General features: G+C 65.2%; 1 protein-coding gene across 7 annotated transcripts in view; it reads right to left on the minus strand.

The window, feature by feature from the left end:
• Positions 1 to 5,590: 5,590 nt before the first annotated feature.
• SLC37A1 (solute carrier family 37 member 1) overlaps positions 5,591 to 18,182 on the minus strand; it is a 42,228-nt gene continuing 29,636 nt past the window's right edge. For all 7 annotated transcript variants that reach the window (XM_037524896.2, XM_054700256.1, XM_054700255.1 and 4 more), the window contains 10 exons: positions 16,558 to 16,689; positions 14,763 to 14,853; positions 13,464 to 13,526; positions 12,647 to 12,732; positions 12,356 to 12,404; positions 11,521 to 11,594; positions 10,333 to 10,411; positions 8,991 to 9,088; positions 6,110 to 6,174; positions 5,591 to 5,652 (listed from right to left, as the gene is read on the minus strand). In XM_037524896.2, the coding sequence (XP_037380793.1) occupies positions 5,637 to 5,652; positions 6,110 to 6,174; positions 8,991 to 9,088; positions 10,333 to 10,411; positions 11,521 to 11,594; positions 12,356 to 12,404; positions 12,647 to 12,732; positions 13,464 to 13,526; positions 14,763 to 14,853; positions 16,558 to 16,689 (753 nt within the window). In that variant the 3' untranslated portion in view covers positions 5,591 to 5,636. The remainder of the gene's footprint in view (positions 5,653 to 6,109; positions 6,175 to 8,990; positions 9,089 to 10,332; positions 10,412 to 11,520; positions 11,595 to 12,355; positions 12,405 to 12,646; positions 12,733 to 13,463; positions 13,527 to 14,762; positions 14,854 to 16,557; positions 16,690 to 18,182) is intronic.

Genomic DNA, 18,182 nt, shown 5'->3' on the forward strand with positions numbered 1-18,182 from the left:
CCTGCTGCGCATCCTCTCCCCAGGAGTCAGGGTGGCTCCGCCGCCTGGGAAGGGGGCACAGTGGGGAGCCCCTTCACCCGCCTGTTGGCACTACACACAGGGCAGGCGGGTGAAAGGACCCGCTGTCGTGAAGGCCAAAGCTGACCCCTGGTGTGTCTCCCAGACAGGGGCCACCGAGTGGGGCCTGCTGGACACAGCCCGGGCCAGCAGCCCCTGGCCCAGCTGCACTGCAGGGGCCGAGGCCGAGGCCGAGGCTCCATCCTGCTGTGGGGTCGTGCGAGCGCATCCCTGTGAGAACAAGCGACCACGCCGCAGTCCCCACCGCGCCCTAGTGCTCAGACATTCTGCCCTAGAAGTGCTGAAAGGAGCCTGGGGCCAGGCTATGTGACACGCCTCACGTTAAACTCGAAGGACTGGGGTGCGGGAGAGCAGGCTGTGACACAGGTGTCCCCGGGCCAGCCAGGAGCCACACCACCCGTCGCGGGCCGCAGAGGGCTCCTTGTACAGGGCGTGGATTTCGCTTCAGGAAGACGATGCAAACGAAGCCGAGTGCGGGGCTGGGTGGCCCCTTGGGGGGGGCTGGGACGTGGGGCAGGTCTGTGGCCCTGGCCAGCCTCTGGCATCCGTGGGGCAGGGCTGGGGGCCTGAAGCCGGCCCCCACCCCGCCCACCTTCTGCCTTGGAAGAGGGGACCCACCTGAGCTGGCCCTGGGCCAGCTCGACTCCCCGGTGTCTGGGAGGCCGGGCTCGCCCAGCACTGGCCGCTGGAGGAGCAGGAGGCAAGACCAGGTGGGCGCTGCCAGACGCCGCCTGCACTTCCCAGCCTGGTGGGCCAGGTGCCCGAGTCGGGGCGCCAATGCGCCTGGGAGCATGAGCTGCCGCCGCAGCCCCTCACACTGAAGTCACCGGGGCAGACGAAGACGGAGGTCACCCCAGAGCAGGCCGGCCTGACCCTTGGACGGAGCCAAAGCACCCCATTCCGGGAGCCAACAGAACAAGGAAGTCCTGTCGGAAAGGGCTGAGGTGGACGGCTCTGACCCGCCTCACCGGGCCCGCTGGCCAGGACCACCGCCCCGTCCCCCTCACAGCCCCGCCCCGCCCCCGCGGAGCTTGGACTTCAGCCTCCGCCTCTGCTCGCAAGTCTCTCCTGCTCCCGGCCAGCGTTGGGCTCCCTGGCGGGCTGCTCCCTCACCGAAGGTCCGCTGAGGGCCGCTGCCCAGGGCAACAGCCGAGCCTCCACCCGCCCAGCCCCCCACCCCCTCGCGCCCCTGGGGCCGCTCCCCTCCCCACGCCGCCTCCCGGGTGGGTCTGCCGTAGAGCACGCGGCACAGGTCAGCTCCCCCCTAGGAAGCGCCCTCTGGCCTCCCGTGACCCGGCGCAGCTCCCCGAGGCACACTGGCCCCTGGCTCACGGCCTCCTCGCCCGGCCGCTGCAGGCTCGGGGCCCCCGCCTGTGTGTGTACAGTCTGCATGTTCTCAACAGACCCCCCAAATCAAGTTCCAGATGAAGCCCATGGATGCAGTTACCGGAGAGGCTTTCCGCAGACACCAGAGCCGCGTGCGAGGGCTGCCCTCCCGGAGGACCCGGCGCCCCTTCCCGCCCAGCGCCCCCGCCACGGCCCGGAGAAGCCGCTGCCACCTGCCCTGAGGCGTGTCCCAGGGAGCCCGTGGGGAGACGCAGACGAGGGCCTCTGGGGACCCGAGTCACAGACGGAGCCGGGAAGGCCGCAGGGCGCACGGAAGCCGGTTCCAGCGGCGGAAGTGAACACGCGGGATTCAAGGAGTCGACAGGATTCTAAATGTTATTTGAAATGTTGCCGACAGCAGATTCTTGGATTTGAGTTCGATATTGCCGCCTGCACTTTAATCCCCGACCCTCCCCACACCACACGCAGCCGAGGGGGCGCGCGGCGCTCAGTGTGACTGCAGGCAGGAGCGGCCTGGGGTCTGAGAAGGACCATCCGGCCCCCTCAGGGACGACATCGGCGTGTGGGGACGTGACCCCGAGCGCAGGCCGCCCGTTACGCACGCTCACCGCGTGCTGACGAGGGAAGTTGGGGTCAGGAAAACCTGCAGTCTGAAGCCGTGCATCCGAGACCACCCCTGTGGGCCTGGACGCGCGGCCGGGCGGCGCTGCGGGCTCTCTCCTCGCGGCCAGGCTGGCGGCGGCGGCGCGGTTACCTGGGGCGGCCCAGGGCAGGCGCTCGCTGACGCCCAGGGTGGGGCCTGTCTTAGGCGCATGTGTTTATTTTGAAGGCATATGATTGTGTCACTTTCGTAGGATTTTGAATTTCATGCAAAGCACGTGCTCAGAACTTACACCTCAGCAGCGAATGTTCAACAGCTGCCCCCTGCGCCGCCTTAGCCTGCCGAGCAACGAGAGGCCTTGCATTGGAGCCCTCAGAAAGAAAACAAGCCAGGGTTTTAATCAACAACCCCCAGAGGGTATCAGAATCACACTAGAGCCCCCCAAACACCACACACCCTTTCTTTAAGTCAAGGGTGGTGACGGGTATTTACAGTAACGTTTCTCATTTTGTAGCTGAAAGTGCGGGCCTCCGTTTTCAGCCACATTTTCTCCCCCTGCCTACTGCCCTCCTGGGCGCCCCCTAAGAAGCCACCAACGTCTGGTAAATGTAACCGGGCGAAGGTGAGACATTTACCTTTTCTCCCCGCCTCATCCCTCCGGAACCCGGAACCCCAGCAAGCGCGTCTCCGTGGCAGGAAGATTCCTGCGGCAGAGGCGGCTTCTGACGCGGGCAGATTTCCGCAGCCGCTAGGATGGCTACCCCGGCTGCACTCACACACGTGACCCGTCAAGTTGTTGGAAACTAGACTTATTTTTGCCAACAGATTAACTGCACTACAATTACCCTCCACAGAAATAGGGGCACCTGTAGGAAGAAGAACTAAGTTTGCCCCTTTGCGGATCGAAGTTCCTACGACGGTGACCGGCTTTGAGTTCTCCCTCGGCGCCTGCCTCCGCGCTGCGCGCTGACTTCTGCTGTCACTGTCGCTGCGCCCTTGGTCACACGGGTCGTGGCTGCGCCACTGTGTGATGCACCAACCCTCAGCGCCCGGCCCCACCCTCCGTCCACGCCCCAGGGTGCAGGGTTGGGGCTGACGGCAGGCGGCTGTGCAAGGCCCACTTGTCACCCCACCCAAGCATCAGGCTCGAGACAGGGCAGGCTCTGCGTGGAATAGAGACGTGAGCGGGACGAACTCAGATCTTTGGCAGTGTTTCTGGATTCGTTGCTACAGTAATAAGCGCCCAAGAAAAGAAACGTTCCCGCCAGACACTTGCCGGGCCACGCTCGGCTCAGGGGGGCCCGTGCCTAAACTCCCTCTGCCGTGCTTGGGCGAACACCCCCGGCAGAGTCGGCGCAGAACCAGACAAACTCAGGCCTGCGCCGGGGCCTGGGCCTGCAGCCTCCTGGCTGCCTGCCCTCGGGCCCCTGCCGGCGGGCCTGCGCTCCAGCCGTCAGCGCTCTGGCCGTCATCGCGGGGCTGCTTGCCGCGGGAAGCCTCTCCTCTCCGTGGCTTGATGCCGCACGGGCAGCACCTGGGCAACGGCTGCCATGCCTGGAGGCTCACGAGGGCTGCGAGCCTCACGCGGGGCCTTTAAGAACCACAGAAGATCCTTGTCCTTAAAGGCGACGGCGGACATGCCCTTCCTGCCTGGCGCTTTTGCTCGGGGGCTGGTTCCAGCGGTTTCCAGGCCGGCTCCTCCATCCTCTGGGGCGGGCGGCCACCCCTTCCGCCCCTCACTGCCCTGCTGGGAGTGGGCGCCCTCACTGGCTCAAGCAGGGACGCGTGTGACACATGTGACACGCATGGCCGGCACTGTCTGCACGTAGACACAGAGTGTGCCCAGCCGCCGGCAGGCGGCGTGACCTCAGCTATTGCTCAGGATGAAAAGATGTATTTTAGGCTGAAATTGTCTATTGTTTTTCTCCTCGGCGTTACGGCGAGAGCTTCCATTCGTGGACTGAGAACGGGATCAGCTGAGCTGTTCCAAAAACCAGCCGTGTATCCCCCTCCTCCAAAGGGGTCGCCTCTCCAGCGGAAGCCTTCTAGGGCTCCCTCAATGCTGGGGCATCTTCCTCGGGGCCTTCAGTCCTGGGGGAGCAGCTGCCGCCACCACCTGCCGCCCCACTGTGGGCAGCGGCTACTTCTTGGCAAGTGCCCGATGGCCTGGGTCTACTGCGCCTGCCGGGCACTGACTCCCCCCAGGCTGGAGACGTGGCCCCACGCCCCCACTAAGAAGCGGGGTCCCGGAGCTTCCTGTTCCGCCTGGTCTTTAGCCGGGTACTGTGGAAACCGGGAGCCAGGGTGGAGGCCGTGGGGGCCGCGGCGGCGGGGGACTGAGCATGCCCCGTGTGAGGCGTGCGGCCTCACCCCAGCTGGGTGGGGACTCATTCGGGTAGCCGGGTGCTTTCCACACGTCCAGGAGTCTTGGTTATCAAAGAAGCAAGCCTATGTCTTGGGGCGGGTCCCGCCACTCATGGGACCCGCATGCCTGGAGCCGGCTTGGCCTCCTGCGGGCTCGGCCCTCCGTGCGGTGTGGGCAGGCGGCTCGCCAGCACCGGAGACGGGGAGGGCCTCGCTCCCAGAGCCAGAGTGCCGCGCGAGCCCCGGGCCACCGCTCCTCACCGCCCAGGGCGACCTCGGCCACCGTGCCGCCGGGCCCGCGCCGCCTCCGGGCGGACAACAGCGCCCTTGGCCTGGCGGACAGGCTCGCCTCAGCCCCGCGCAGCCAGCTCCAAGCCGCAGCCCCGGCTCGACTGGAAGGGCTCTTGTTAACCGGACGAGACGCCAACAGAAATAATCAATACTCTGCTCAAGATTTTTCTAAAAAATAAAACATTTTATTTCAAAGAGCAGACGAGAATCTCGCTGGGCGACGATCGGGCGAGCAGGCGGGCAGGACAGACAGAGCGCGGCCTAATAAATAACAAATGCCATTCAGGCTTCTGCAGGGCCCGCCACGTGGCAGCGACGATAAATAACCTGCCCGGTGCGTGGCGACAACATCGGGCCCGTGCGTGAGAGGGGAGACCCTGCCGGCCCCTCTGGTCTCCGGAGGAAGGTTCCCCGCCTGCAGGCGCCGGCAGTGTGGGGTTCAAGCTGGGCCGAGGCTCAGTGGGCTCTGGGGCTCCGGCCCTTACCAGGCCGGTGGCTTCTTCACTGTCCCCTCAGGCCAGTTTCCAGGGGGGCGCGACGTGCCGGGTCGCAGGTTCCCGCGGGCCTCCCACCTGGCTCAGTGGGCGCCATCAGAGCTGCCGCCAGCAGCATGTGCCCCGCTGGGCGTCCCGGCCGAGATCCCTGAGAGAGACGGAGGCCCCCCTGGGGCCACGCCGTCCCCACGGCCGGCACCCATCGTGGCGGCGCAGGCCTGCAGGAGCCTGTGCACAGGCCAGCGGTCCCGGACAGCCGGAGGCGGACGCCTGCTACCCCTTTCTTCTGCGCGGTTTAAGATGGAACCAGGAGTTCTCAAGCTGGCTTTTGTGTCTTTTCCAGGTGCATGTGCAAAACGCAAGGTAAGTCGTTCTTTTCAACACAGGATCCTTTATTTGAACTTTGCCTTGAGAGACAGTGGGTGAAGGACAGGCCCAGCCTCCTCCACGCACTCCGGGTGTCAGTGCTCCTTGAGCCTGAAAGGGGGGGAAGTGGCAGCGTCACAGGGCCGGCAGGGGGCAGCTGGCCAGCCACTGCTGCTCCCCTCCCTCGGCATTCCCGCAGCAGGGGAGTGGCCCTGGGGAGAGGGGAGCAGCCCTGCAGGGAGGGGAGCAGCCCTTAGGACGGAGCCAAGACACCAAGGGGCCGGGGGCGGCAGCCTGAGTTCTGGGCGCTGGGATCTGGGTGGAAAGCTGTGGCTTCTCGCACAAAGGAGGCCGATCCCTTCACACCTTTCCACCCAGATTTTACAGTGTGGTGGCCACAGGCCACAGGCCGCCATGAGCGGTGCTCTCAAGGAGAGAAGGGAGGGCGAGCAGAGGAGAAGGAAGGGTGAGCACGACAAAGGCGATGACAGGACGCGGGAAGCTTGCAGGAAGCTTCCTTTCCGCCGTGGGCCATGAACCCAGCAGGGGAGGCACAGGGAGGACTTACGGCGCTTGCTCTGCCAACACCGGCCCGGGGCAGCTCAGCTCCTTGTGGATGAGGCGGACCAGGAGCTGCACCCAGAACATAGACGCCCCGTTACCGTGGTCACCGCACAGGGACACCCTCCAGCCCTGCCCCGATGCCCTGGCTCCCGGCAGGGGGCGCCCCCGAGGGAGTTCAGAAAACACAGGACCCAGCTCCAGAGGTCAGGCCGTCAGGGCAGATGCCTGGCACAAGCCATGGTTCAAATGACGCGAGTCCACCGTAAAATGTCCATGTCAGACAGGGGGACCCACGAGGTGGCCCACACCCTGGGCCCCGGGCGCTGAGGTCTCTGTCGGGGGTAACAGTGACAATTCTGCTAAACTGAGCCCCGAAACCTCCAGCTCCAGGCAGAACAGAGGCCTGCTGAGCCTTGGACAGACGCCCCCCGTCAGCGGGTGAGGCGCAGCCGCAGAGGCCCAGGGTAGGGGTAAAGGATGTCAGGCTTTTCCGCTGTCAGGACTGATGATGGATCCCTGCGGTCCTGAACGCACGCCTGAGGGCGGCAGCTGGTGTGGGGTGGGGGCCTGCGTAAGTGGGTGCGCCTGGGCTGAGATGGGCTTGTAAGGGCGGCGTCTCGGGAGAACGGGGCCACTAGAAGGAGAGCAAGCGAGAGAACGCGACCACGAGAGCACGCGGGAGAGCCCAGAAGAGTGACAACCTGCCCGGGGCTGGGAAGGCCTGCCAGCCTCCCGATGCCCCGGGCCCCCTGCCGGCAGTGTACCTCGTAAACTCAATAAACCCTGAAAAAGCCCCGAGGGCTCCAGGACTCACTCTCCTTCACCCGTCTTGCTCGGGGCCATCCTGCCGCTGCACCCGGGGTATAAAGAGTGGGGGGGACAGCACGGGGGCACGGGCGGTGACGGGCGCGGCGGAGGCGTGCAGCTGTGAAGCACCCCGAAGGCGAGGATGGAGCTCTGGGGCCTGCGCACGGCTCGCCCAGGAGGAGCCCGCGGCGGGGACACGGGCGGCGCGGCGAAGCCCACACGGGGAGAGGCTGCAGCGGTGCTGAGCAGGCACCGAGGGGGTCCGCTGAGATCATGATTTGGAAATGAAATGGGTCTTTCTGGGGAAGATGCCGCAAAGGCCGCTGGCCAGGCGCAGGCACGGCGGGAAGCCGGGGAAGGCGGGTGCAGGGTGAGTGAAAAGGATACCAGGCTCCTCTGCCCTCCCGCCATGAGGATGGGTGACGGATCCCTGCGGCCCTGAACGCAGGCCTGACGGCGGCACCTGCAGTGGGGTGTGGGCACGTGGAGATGGGATTCACCTGGGCTGAGACTGGGCTTAGGAGAGCAGAGACGCAGAGAGAACGAGCGCGCGAGAACCATGAGGAGCCGAGAAGCAGGGAGAACGCGCCAGAAGGCCGGAGAGCCCTACACAGGGAAGACTCGCTGGGGGCTGGGAGCCTGCCCGCCTCCCGGCACCCCAGCACCCCTGCCTGCCGCGTGCCTGGTAAATCCCAATAAAGGCCTGAAAAGCCACCGAGGGCTCCAGGACTGTCTTCTCCTTTACCCCGTCTGCTCGGGTCATAGAAAACCTGCCCTGTGCCCACTTCTGCCGCTACGGCAGGGAAGGCGGGAAGGCGGGAAGGCTGTGTGCTTTGCTCTCTGAAAAGACCCGGCCCCGCCCAGCCTGCCAGCGCCCTCTCCTGCCGTCTCCCCCCACAAGGCTGCTGCCCAGGCCCCTTGGGCTCTCGGCTATGCTCCTCGGTGCCCAGCCTCTCCCTCTGGAGCGCCTACTGGGCGGCGGCCTGGACCAGCTCCCCTCCAGCTCCTGTCTCCAGTCTCCCCACGGCTTCCTCCCTGGGCTCCACTGTCCCTCCGTCTCCATCTGACCAGCGCTGTCTGTCTGAAAGGATCTGGCTCCGTTCTCAAAATCTCAGTTCCCCCTCCGACCCCCCGGCCATGTTAAAGCACCTGGCTTCCCACAGTGCCCGCCCTCGCCTTCACCTGCGCGTGGGGCGCCCTCCTGCCGCGGGCCCCTCCCTCCCCAGCGGGCCGTCCCTGCCACCCCCGCCTGGACACTCAGGCCTGCGCAGCTGGCGTGTAGCTGACGGCACGTCGCGGACACGCATGGCGTCTATTCACATCTGCGGTGACGGAAGTTTCACTGCTAATTAGGGAAAACGAGCTGAGGATTTCAGGGGGGCCCTCGGCCATGAACAGACCCAGCCATCTGAGGAAGCGCCGGGCAGCCTCCAGCTCGTGAGTGGAGGCTGGCGTGGCTCTGGGGGCCCGGGCGCTGTATTTAGGGCTGAGAACCCACCACCTCACTTCATCAACGAAGCTGGTACCCCCAAATCCTTGACACGCTGTCTTGGGGTCCCCTGAGCCCTTTCTGGGGATGAGGTGTGCGGGTGTGTGCGCAGAGCAGGCTGGGCCTCATGACCATGTCTCAGCGAGGAAGAAAGGAAACAGACCACTTCCATTCTTGGGGGCAGGGCGACCCCAGAACCACCAAGGCCACCGCCTGCCTGGGCGTCCGGGAGCAGCGTCTCCTCCACCCAAACAGCCCGGCGCGGGCGCCACTCGGGTGCTCTCTGGGAGCATCGGTGATGCGGAAGGGCCAGGTCACCTGCCGCGAGGGCACATACCTGGCAGTGGCGGCTGGACCCACACACCTGTTCCTGGCATGGCGGCTGGGCCCAGAGAAGCCCTGTGAAAGCTTGGGGAGCAGGCTGGTCGCCCTGGCTCTGACCCTTGCTCAGCCCAGGTTAAGGGCTTGGACACGCACACAGCCCCTGACCTGCCCAGACTCTGCGGGTGCCCACAGGGAGGGCACCACCGGCGTCGGGCTGCAAACCACAGGCGCGGTGAGAGAGGCTGTGGGAACGGCGGGGCCTTACCAGCAAGGCACAGGCGTCCGCAAACATCAGCATGTAGAACACGTTGTTCCACCCGGACGGGGAGATGAGCCCGGCCAGCAGCGGGCCCAGGGCTGCTCCTGAAACAGGAGAGCAGACACGGCGTCACGTGGAGGAAGGCTCTGGAGCAGGACAACCTCCACACTCAGGCCCATGGAACAGGATGGTGCCCAGCGCCTCCCAGTGAAAGGCCCTCCTTCGCAGCTATGGGACGGCGGGGGCACACGGGGCAGGAGCGGGCTCACCGGACAAGGCCTGGGGGATGGAAGGTTCAGTCTCGCCGCCCCTAGGCCTGCCTCAGCCAAGGGCTCCTGGCCTCCCCAGCACGTGTCTCTGCTGTGCGGAGCCCTGGGCGTGGCTGCGTGAGGCCTGTAGTGAGAGCCTGCCGCCCGCACACCCATCCTGGCTCCAAGGGGTGCCCCAAAAGGGATGGTCTCACTTTAAACAGAGGGGTGACTGCCCAGCAAATTGTCGCCCCTGGATCCAACAGAATGAAGGACCTGACCACCAGGCCCGGGCCCTGGCGCGTTCACCGGCCCTCTGGGAAGTGCCTGCCTGTGCTGCTGGAGCACACCCCGGCCCCTGACCCCTGCACACACCCCCATCCCCAGGCCTGCCTCCCGCCCCTCCCCTCTGTCCCAAGCGGGGCCTGGATGGCAGAGGACACACCAGGCTGCTTGCCAGATCCTCTGGGGTGTGGGTCCACACCAGCCAAGTGCCAGGCCTCGGCTTCTCGTGTCTGGGAGGGCACAAAGCTGGGTAGGTGGGCCTGAGCGGGAGGCCGCGGGGTGTCCTCGGGGGTGCGGTGGCGCCACCAGGAAAGGACAAGGATGTCACAGCCACCTCCCTTGCCGGTGGCACAGGCCTGGGGTCCCAGCAACCACCTGCTCGTTCCCGAGGGGCCTAGGGGCTCCGTTGTCCCCTCACCCTCAGGGACATGGCGCTGAATCCTCTCCAATGCCCTCGAGGCTGCTGATGCGGAATCTGGCCTGCCCGCGGCCTGCTACTCCTCCGTCATCACATTTACGATTCCGCCCCTCTTGGGACGACAGCAGTAAGCAGCCGAGGGCAGCGGTGGCAGGGTTGCTGACGGCGGCCCAGAGGAACTGGGCGGGGGGTGCTCCTTCCCACCAAGGAAAACTGGTTCCCACCAGGCCCTCCAGACCTCTGGGCCTTAGTGGCGGGCCCTGCCCACACCGGTCCCGGTTGGCCTTGCTTCCACTCTGCTCACACTTCAGAGCTCACCGGCCCCTGCTCTGCAGGATGTGGAGCGTGGCCGCCCTCTGACCATTGCCAAGCGCGCGGGGCTGCCGGTGCCACCTACCTACAGAGCCGGTCCCATCGATGATGGCGGTGACAGTGGCGAGGGCCCGCGAGTTCCCCTTCAGGCTCTTGTGGGTCCCCTTGGAGGAGAGGAGAGCATGAGCGAAGCGGTCTCCCGGCTCAGAGGACACACGGCCACGTGCCCAGACGTCGCCCGAGAGTCAGCATGGGGGTTTCCATTAGGAAATCCAATCTGTCCTTGGAAAGGCGCCGTGTGGCGTCTTCCATCCTCAGACACGCCAGGAGCACCTTCCACGTGTGCTCCCCTCAGCATAGCCCCTGGGTCCAGCCGCACTGCCGCAGTGGGTGGGCACGCCCTTCCCCTACCCCTCCCCTGCCCCGCTGCCAGCCGTTCTGCCCGGCCCTCCTGTGACACCTGTGGCCACAAGTCACCCCACCGGACAGTGGGCGCTGCGGAGGGCGGGGAGGGCTGGACTGGGGCCGGGGTGCATCCTGTGGGCAGCCCCAGGAGTGCTGGCTCCCCAAAGCCACGTGCACACACAAACTGAGGACATGAGAAGGGCAAAAATCAGGGCAAAACATGCTAGAAGCCCAAACTATCAAAATAAACCAAAGCTGGTAGAAAAAAGGCGTGCGCGTGTGTGTGCACACACATATATAATACAGAACACACGTGGGTGAAGGGGTGCTCAGGTTCCCCAGAATTTAGAAAGGAAATGAAAGCTTCTCTCCTGTCCTCTGATCTTACTGGTACGGGTCTGGTGGGGACCCTTCCAGAATCTTCTCTGCTCAGACAGGAGCAAGGACAGGCCGTTAGGGAGGGCTGGCTATCTGGTAGAGGAGAGAGGCGCCCCAGGGGAACAGGCCCCCGGCCCTGGGGGGTTGGTGACGGGCAGACTCCTCCCCCAAGGCCACCAGAGAGGACTGCAGGGACGGGTGTGGGGCTGTGGACAGCGATGGTTTCTAGATGGGAGGGCCTGCTGCTGGCTGGCGGCTCTGGGTCGGGTTCTAGAAGGGCCAGGGGAGACACAGAGGAGCTCTGGGGCCACAGGAGCAGGGGAGGGCTGGCCTCCTCTGCGGAGGCCAGGAGGGCTGAGGGGGCAGCAGAGGGAGGAGTGCCTCCTTGCTCAGCCCCTGGGGGAAGGGCGGCCTCTGCCTACCGCCACCGTCGACCGCGCTCCCGACAGGCCACCTGCCACCAGGACGTGGTGGCCCCGCCAGCACTCACCAGGTCTGTGGAGACGGCGGTGGTGATCAGGGCGTAGGGCCCGCTGACCAGGGCCCCGCTGAGCAGTAGCATGGCTGTGGGGACCAGAGACCGGAAGGGGGTGAGCGAGAGACCAGAGCTCCCCGGAGAGCACCCTGGCCCCAGCGATCAGTAGGCAGCACCCTGGATCCTGGCCCAAGCTGAGCGCGCCTTGAAAGCCCAGGCACATCTTCCCAGCACGCAGGCTGTGAGGGGCCTGGGGCCGTTCCCTGCACCCACGCGGCCGTGGCGGCCATGCCCGGGGAGCAAGCAGCCACATGCTGAGTAGCCCAGCCCGGTCTCTGTGCCCCGCACCCATGCCTCGCCTGCAGTGGAGGATGCCCCGGCACTCCCGAGGGGACCCATGCCAGGGCTGCTGGGCCCGTTTCTGGGACACTGTCCCGCTCCCAAGTGGCCAGCTAGGCTCTTCCTGGCACCAGCAGCCTGCCCTCTGGCCAGCTTTCATGGGGTTACGGCTGTCCAGTCTCCGGCTGTGACTTGTTCTGACAGAAGGTCATTTACTCGGTGTCAGAGTCAGAATCTGAGCTGGCTGCTGCGGGGTGTCGGCACGGACCCCCACATGCGGTGCAGGACCGGGGCCGAGGGAGCTGCCCTGCCCTGCTCTGGCTGCTGATCCTGCCTGAGAACTCCCAGGTGCCAGTGGCACCCCAGGCTATTGCTGCCACATGGGTGGCTGGCCGCCACACCTGCCCTCAAAGGCAAATGATCCGCCCCACAGCCCCCCAAAACCAGCCGGGACTGTTCTAGGCCGTGTGCACCAGGCCATGGCCATGGGCAAGGAGGGCACAGCACTCACCGATGGTGGCCTCCAGCCCCGCCTGGCTGATGGTGGAGAACGCGTAGAGCTGTGGGAACAGCGGTTACTGCACAGCCTCCGTGGGGGGGCGGGGCGCGCTGTGGAGCGGTGGGGGAGGGGCCCAGGGGCCTGGGGGCTTAGGGCTCACCTTGGGGAGTGATGGGGGTGGGCTAGAGGCAGTGGGGCAGCGCTCACTGTGGGGGCAGGGTGAGGCACGGAGGGTGGGGTGGGGTGGGAGGTGTGAGCAGGGGGTTGTAGGGGCTGGGGAGCCCAGAGGGCGGCAGGGCTCACCGTGGGGGCAGCCAGCAGCAGCATCAGGCCGCAGGTGGAGGCTCTTTTCTCCAGTCGGTCTGAGATCACACCTGCCAGGATCCCACCTGCAATGCGGGGGGCAGCTGCTGTTGGGGGAGGCAGCCAAGGGACCATCCGGTGACCCTCCAACTGGACCTGGGCTAAGGAGGCTCCTCCTGGAACGTGCCCTTCCAGAACCGGCCCCGAGCACAGGCCCTGAGAGGAGGCCAGGGTGTGTGGGTCTGGACGGCACGCCCCGATGCAGCTGAGGCCACTCACGCCTGCGCCGGTGGGGAGGGATGTGGAGCCTCGCGAGAAACCCTCGCTGGTTAGAACTCACTCCCGATGGGACCGGCAGCCTGGACCTGTGGCCCCCCACCATGGGAATGGCCGGCTATGGCCACGGTGGGAGGCTCTTAGGCTGCCCCCCGGAGAGGTGGCACGGCAGGAGGGGGGAAGCAGCTGGACAGTCCCCTCTCCAGGCCCTTTCTCTGTCATCAGAAGCCACCGGATGGGGCCTGACCTCCACACAGGTCTCGGGTTGCTGTCACAATGAGGGGCCCTGCTAGTTCTGAGTCCCGTCTTAGGCCGGCCCCGAGCCCCCTGACCTGTTAGGGTACAGGCACTGCCAGGCTGTCGGCCCCTGGAAGGGGGGCTCTTGTCCAAAGGAGAGCCAGGAGGGGCCGCCCCAGCATGTTGGCCATCACTCCCAGGGAGAGACCCCTCGGAGAAGCAATCTGGGGAGCACGGTCTCTCTCAGGGTGGGGGCCACGAGTGCCTCTGCCACCGTGAGGAAGAGCAAGTGGCAGGAACTCACCGAAGATCCCGCCCACGTCGAATAAGGTGGAGAGCTCCCCAGCCCTCTGTGCGTCCAGGTGATCTGTTGGAACGACAGGGCCGCCGCCGCCGGGCGGTTGTGAGACCAGCACCCGAGCCTCACCCCGTAAGCACCACATGTCCCGGGCAGCAGTCACTGATGGGCTCAGGTGAAAGAGAAAGAGCAGCCCGCGGCGGGGGTAGACCCGCAGGAGAGCGGAACGCGAGCCCCAGAGGCGGCCCCCACCCGCCTGTGGAGCAGTGCCCTGCCCTGCAGTGGCACAGGGCACGGGACAGATGTGGCCCGGGCAGGGCAGCCCGGGAGAGGCTCGCCGGCACAGAGGGGAGGTCTGGTGGTGTGCCCACGCCCAGCTCGCCCCGCGCCCGGTAGCCGAGCAGAGACGGGGGCTCCTTCCCTCAGACGGGTGACGCTGGCTGCTGTGCCAGGAGCTGAAATGTCCCCCCTTTTGCAGCCACAGGGGCAGGGTGGGAGGGGTCAGCAGCTGCGACCGGGGGCCCACCCGAACGGGCCGCGTGCTGCCTGCCGTAACCCATGGGGAGAAGCGCAGGGCCCAGGCGCACCTCCTGCTCCCCGGCCTCTCCCGCAGGCCCCGTCTCTCCCGCAGACCTCTACCGTCTAGTCGGCCTCAGCCCAAGGCCACCCCCCTCATCCTTGTGACACTGCTGGGAGCGCCACCCTACAGCTCTGCTCCCAGGTTCACCAGTGCCCGCACCTCCCACGGGCCCCGATTTCTTCCTTCTTGCAACCCCCGACTCTGGGTCCAGGGGCTCGGGACCCTCCTGACCACACCCCTTACTAAGCAGCCCCCATCCACCTCCCTCACCCTGGCCACCCCCAGGCTGACACCCCTCGGTGTCCTTCCGGCCGTTCCTGCTCGGGTCCCGGCCCTCCCATCAGGCTTGGGCCATTGCTGGACTTTGGAAACGTGAGCCAACTGTCAGCTCTCCCTAGAGTTGTCTCCAACAAGCAGTCTCCAGGTCAGGTGGCGAAGCATTTACCTGCTGGCCCAGGCGCCACTCCTGCTCCAGCTGCCCTGACCCCAGCGGGAGGGAGCTAACCCTAAATGCAGCTGCCCCAGGACAGCAAGGACTGTGGAGCCGGGGCCCGGGGCACGCGCGCCCAGCCTCCCAGGCCCATCAGGCCACTACCATGGCAGCGGACGCACATCTGTCTGTGTGTTTCCACGGATCCTGTGCTTGATTCAGGTCTCAGATGCTCGGGCATCCCGCGGGCCTTTCCTCCCCCAGCCCAGGCCCCCTGCGCCTCCCGGGCACTCACCCACGCTCGTGATGTACAGCGGGAGCCAGAAGAGGAACGTGTAGCTGACCAGCTTGGCGAAGAGCAGACACAGTGAGAACTCGATCACCCCCTGAAAGAGAGCCGCGGGGTGCACACTCAGCAGGCTCCCCTAAGTGTGAGAGCGCGCCCGAGTTTCTTTCTCACCCCGTAAGAGGCGCCCTGGTCCGGCTCTGGCACCGGGAGGCGCCGGGTAAGGCCTCTGTCCAGGCGGCTGAGCGTGCGGTTGTGGGGAGGGGACCTGGGCGCCCTGCCCCTGGTGGAGCCCCAGCCGTGCGGGTCAGCCCCCACTCCGACGCCAGGTCACCTATGGCAAGCAGACGGCAGTTCCAGAACACTCGGGAGATTCGCGTGGGAAATCGGGTAACCCTATGGGAGTGATTCCCCTCCCCGGGCTCCAGGGGGCAGGAAGGCCACAGAGACCAGGCCAGGGGCACGACCCGCCATGACGCAGGGACTGAAGGGACGGCCGCTGCCAGTGGGAGGAGATGGGGCTCCGAGCAGGAGCTGGCTGGGGCAGCTAGCTCGTCGGGACAGGCCGGGCCACGCCAGGACAGGGCTCTGAAGCCTGTCCTCTCCACTTTTGTTTCCAGAACTAGCGTCACCTACTTTGAGCCAAAGGATTTGCGGCAGCTACAAAATGAAGTATAGCAGAAAGGTCGCCCGTTGTTATTAATAACGTCTTTAAAAATAGCTTTTTATTTAAAACCTGTGTGCCCTGCAGGCCAGCCCAGAGAGCTTCTGGAGGCCGAAAGTCCAGGAGAGGCCCCGCTGCTCTCTCAGGGCCACGGCTCCCGCGTCACCCGCACCGACAGCACTTGTGCCTGGAGTGGAGTGTCCCCTTAGGGCTATTTCTTTGGTGGTCCAGAGGTTGCAGGAGGCCCTTGGCGTTCCAGCCCCTTCCCCCACCCCAGGGCAGGCTGTGAGAAGCCGCTCTTCGGCCAGCGGTGAGCTCTGTGGCGAGTCTCAGTGTGGTCTCCAGGCCACGCTCACACACATGGGCACTGGGTGCTCCCTGCCCCCTGCCTTCGATAGCACCCAATTCTCTGCTGAGGAGCCCAAGAATTTAATAAAAGAAAATTCTAGCAACCAGAGCGTTCACCATCACATACCTCCACTGTCCGTGTCCAAGCCCCTGCGCTGAGCCCCCACACCCCTGTCACTCACAGGTGAGTGGCCAAGAGGCCTGGAGCTACCTCGTGGGAGCAGCACAGGACTTTTCAGCAGAGAACAGGCCCAGCTTCTGTGGCCCAGCTGTTCCCAGGCCCCAGGCGCTGCTGCTTGTCCTGTCCCTTGGCCTCTGCACAACCTTCACCCCATCCCTGTTGGCATGCAGGAGTCAGTCGGACCAGAGTGTGCCTCTAGAAGCCCCTGGCAGGAGCCGGGCCCTGCGAGCCACACAGAAGGTAGAGTGGGGCCTCCTAGGGCCCACTCGGGGTGTCGGGGCCTGCAGGGAGGCCAGGCCGGGGTGCCCGGGGTGGGCTGGAGTCAGATGCTTGGATTTGTCAAGTGCAGACGGGAAGGCCTATCTGTCTGTGAGGTTTCTGAGGAGCTAAATGGAGTCAACTAATTTCAAAGACTCTTAACCGCAATGTGAGGCACGGAACACCTGTTCTGTCCTGAGACCACCGTCCTGTAACTTCCGGCCGCTGCTAGGGCCTCCTGCTGTGGATGCCGTGACCGTGGGCTTCACTTTCAGCTTGCTTAATCTACACGCTGTTTCTGTCTAATCAGCACCCCCATCTGAAGCTCGCTCCTCCCTGGCACTTGTACTCACAGGAATCTTCAGGGCCCCGATGAAGCTGATGGCAGCCATGCCACCCCCACTGTCGGCCGGGAGGATGACCACGTGGTTCTGATGGGCCGGGCGCTTCCCGTCAGGCGGCAGCAGGCACTGTGTCTCTGTGTCCTGGAACCACGCACACAGGGAAAAGAGAATAGGCATCGGCATGTCTGTCCGGGAGGTGAGGCCCAGGCCTCGCCACGGAGCTGTTTCCCTGTCCTGTGCTGGCACCACAGCCTTGCAGTGGTCAGCGTCCCGTGCTGTGAGGAAATCCCAGCTGGACACGCAGGCCCAGGACTCCAGAGGTGAAGGATAAACTGGAGAGAGAATAACTACTTCAAATATAGAAAAGTGGGTTTCACACCGTGGGGGAGAATCGGCCCAGGGCATCCGCGTGGGTGACAGGTCCTGCGTTAACAAGCACGTGGAACGGCAGCGACAGGCAACGAGCCAGTCCCATTAGACAATCGAGCAGTCAAGGCTGCATGACCACGGTGAGTGCAGAGAACGGTAACTCCGTACCTGCAGGTCTGCCTGGGCGAGGTTCCAAGGCGACGGCAGCTGTCACCGTGCGCTGGGGGCATGCGTGGGTCTATGGAAATGTCAGTGACCTCCCTCCGCGAGCCTGTACTTTCTACGCTCACCACTGACATGCCTTAGAATCAACAATGTTATTTAAAAATTCATACACTGACGGCAATATTTTACGGATCCGACATTCTGGCACTGCTGGAGGGCAGCGTGTGCGCGTCGGAGGTCCGAGTCAGGGCCAGGGTGTCCCACAAATGCCCTTCCCCAGTGGATTTCCAGGACTTGAAAAGAAATGTGCCAGTGTATCTCGGAATTCCCATGAAACCAGGCAGGTTCTGCTGTTTCTCTTACTATGACCAATGCAAGTTGGATTCAAAATGCAGGTGAATAAAAACGCGACCATGCGCCCTGGTGCTGCAGTTCTCGTCGGTGAAGAACAGGCATCTGAGAAAGGCATCTGGCAGCAGGGCCCTGGGATCGGAAGCCCAGTCCCCGGCCCAGCACCGGTGCACCCGCAGCCCACCAGATGAGAGTCTGGAGCAGACTCTGCCCTGGGGAGTCAAGGGGCTGTGGGGCCGGGGAGGCTGAATCGGCGCTTCCCACCACCCCCAGCTGCAGACCCTCTCAGGAGCCGTGGGACCCGGAGACCCAGGCTGTGCCTGAACAGTGCAGCAGGCTCTCAGGGCCGTGCCATGTGTCATCTGGACTGGAAGAGCACAGGGGTTTAAAACCTGCCAAAGGCCGCTGGGAGGACACCGGCAGAGGGAGGGGTGAGGCCCGGCCTCGCAGGAGCGGGCGCCCTCTGCCGGGAAGAGGCGGAGCTGGGGGGGCGGGGCGGCCGCGGAAGGACCCTTCCTGCGAGGAGGGGAAGAGTGACTCTGCAGACAGCACCCATGGGGGTGGCACATGGAGGCGGTGCCTGCAAGAGTGGGGGTAAGTGAGGGAGCTTGCTGCCCCCTCACAGCAACCACCATGAGGGTGATGGGAAGCGCCAGCTCTGGGGGCAGGGCTGTCACCCCCCCGCCGAGAAACAGGGAGTGTGTGCACCCTGACCCCTCTGCTCCAACACCCTCAACCCGCGCCTCCCA

The sequence above is a fragment of the Talpa occidentalis genome, unplaced genomic scaffold (assembly GCF_014898055.3).
Source record: "Talpa occidentalis isolate TD23 unplaced genomic scaffold, MPIMG_talOcc4v2.1 talOcc4.4, whole genome shotgun sequence".
Classification (NCBI taxonomy): Eukaryota; Metazoa; Chordata; class Mammalia; order Eulipotyphla; family Talpidae; genus Talpa; species Talpa occidentalis.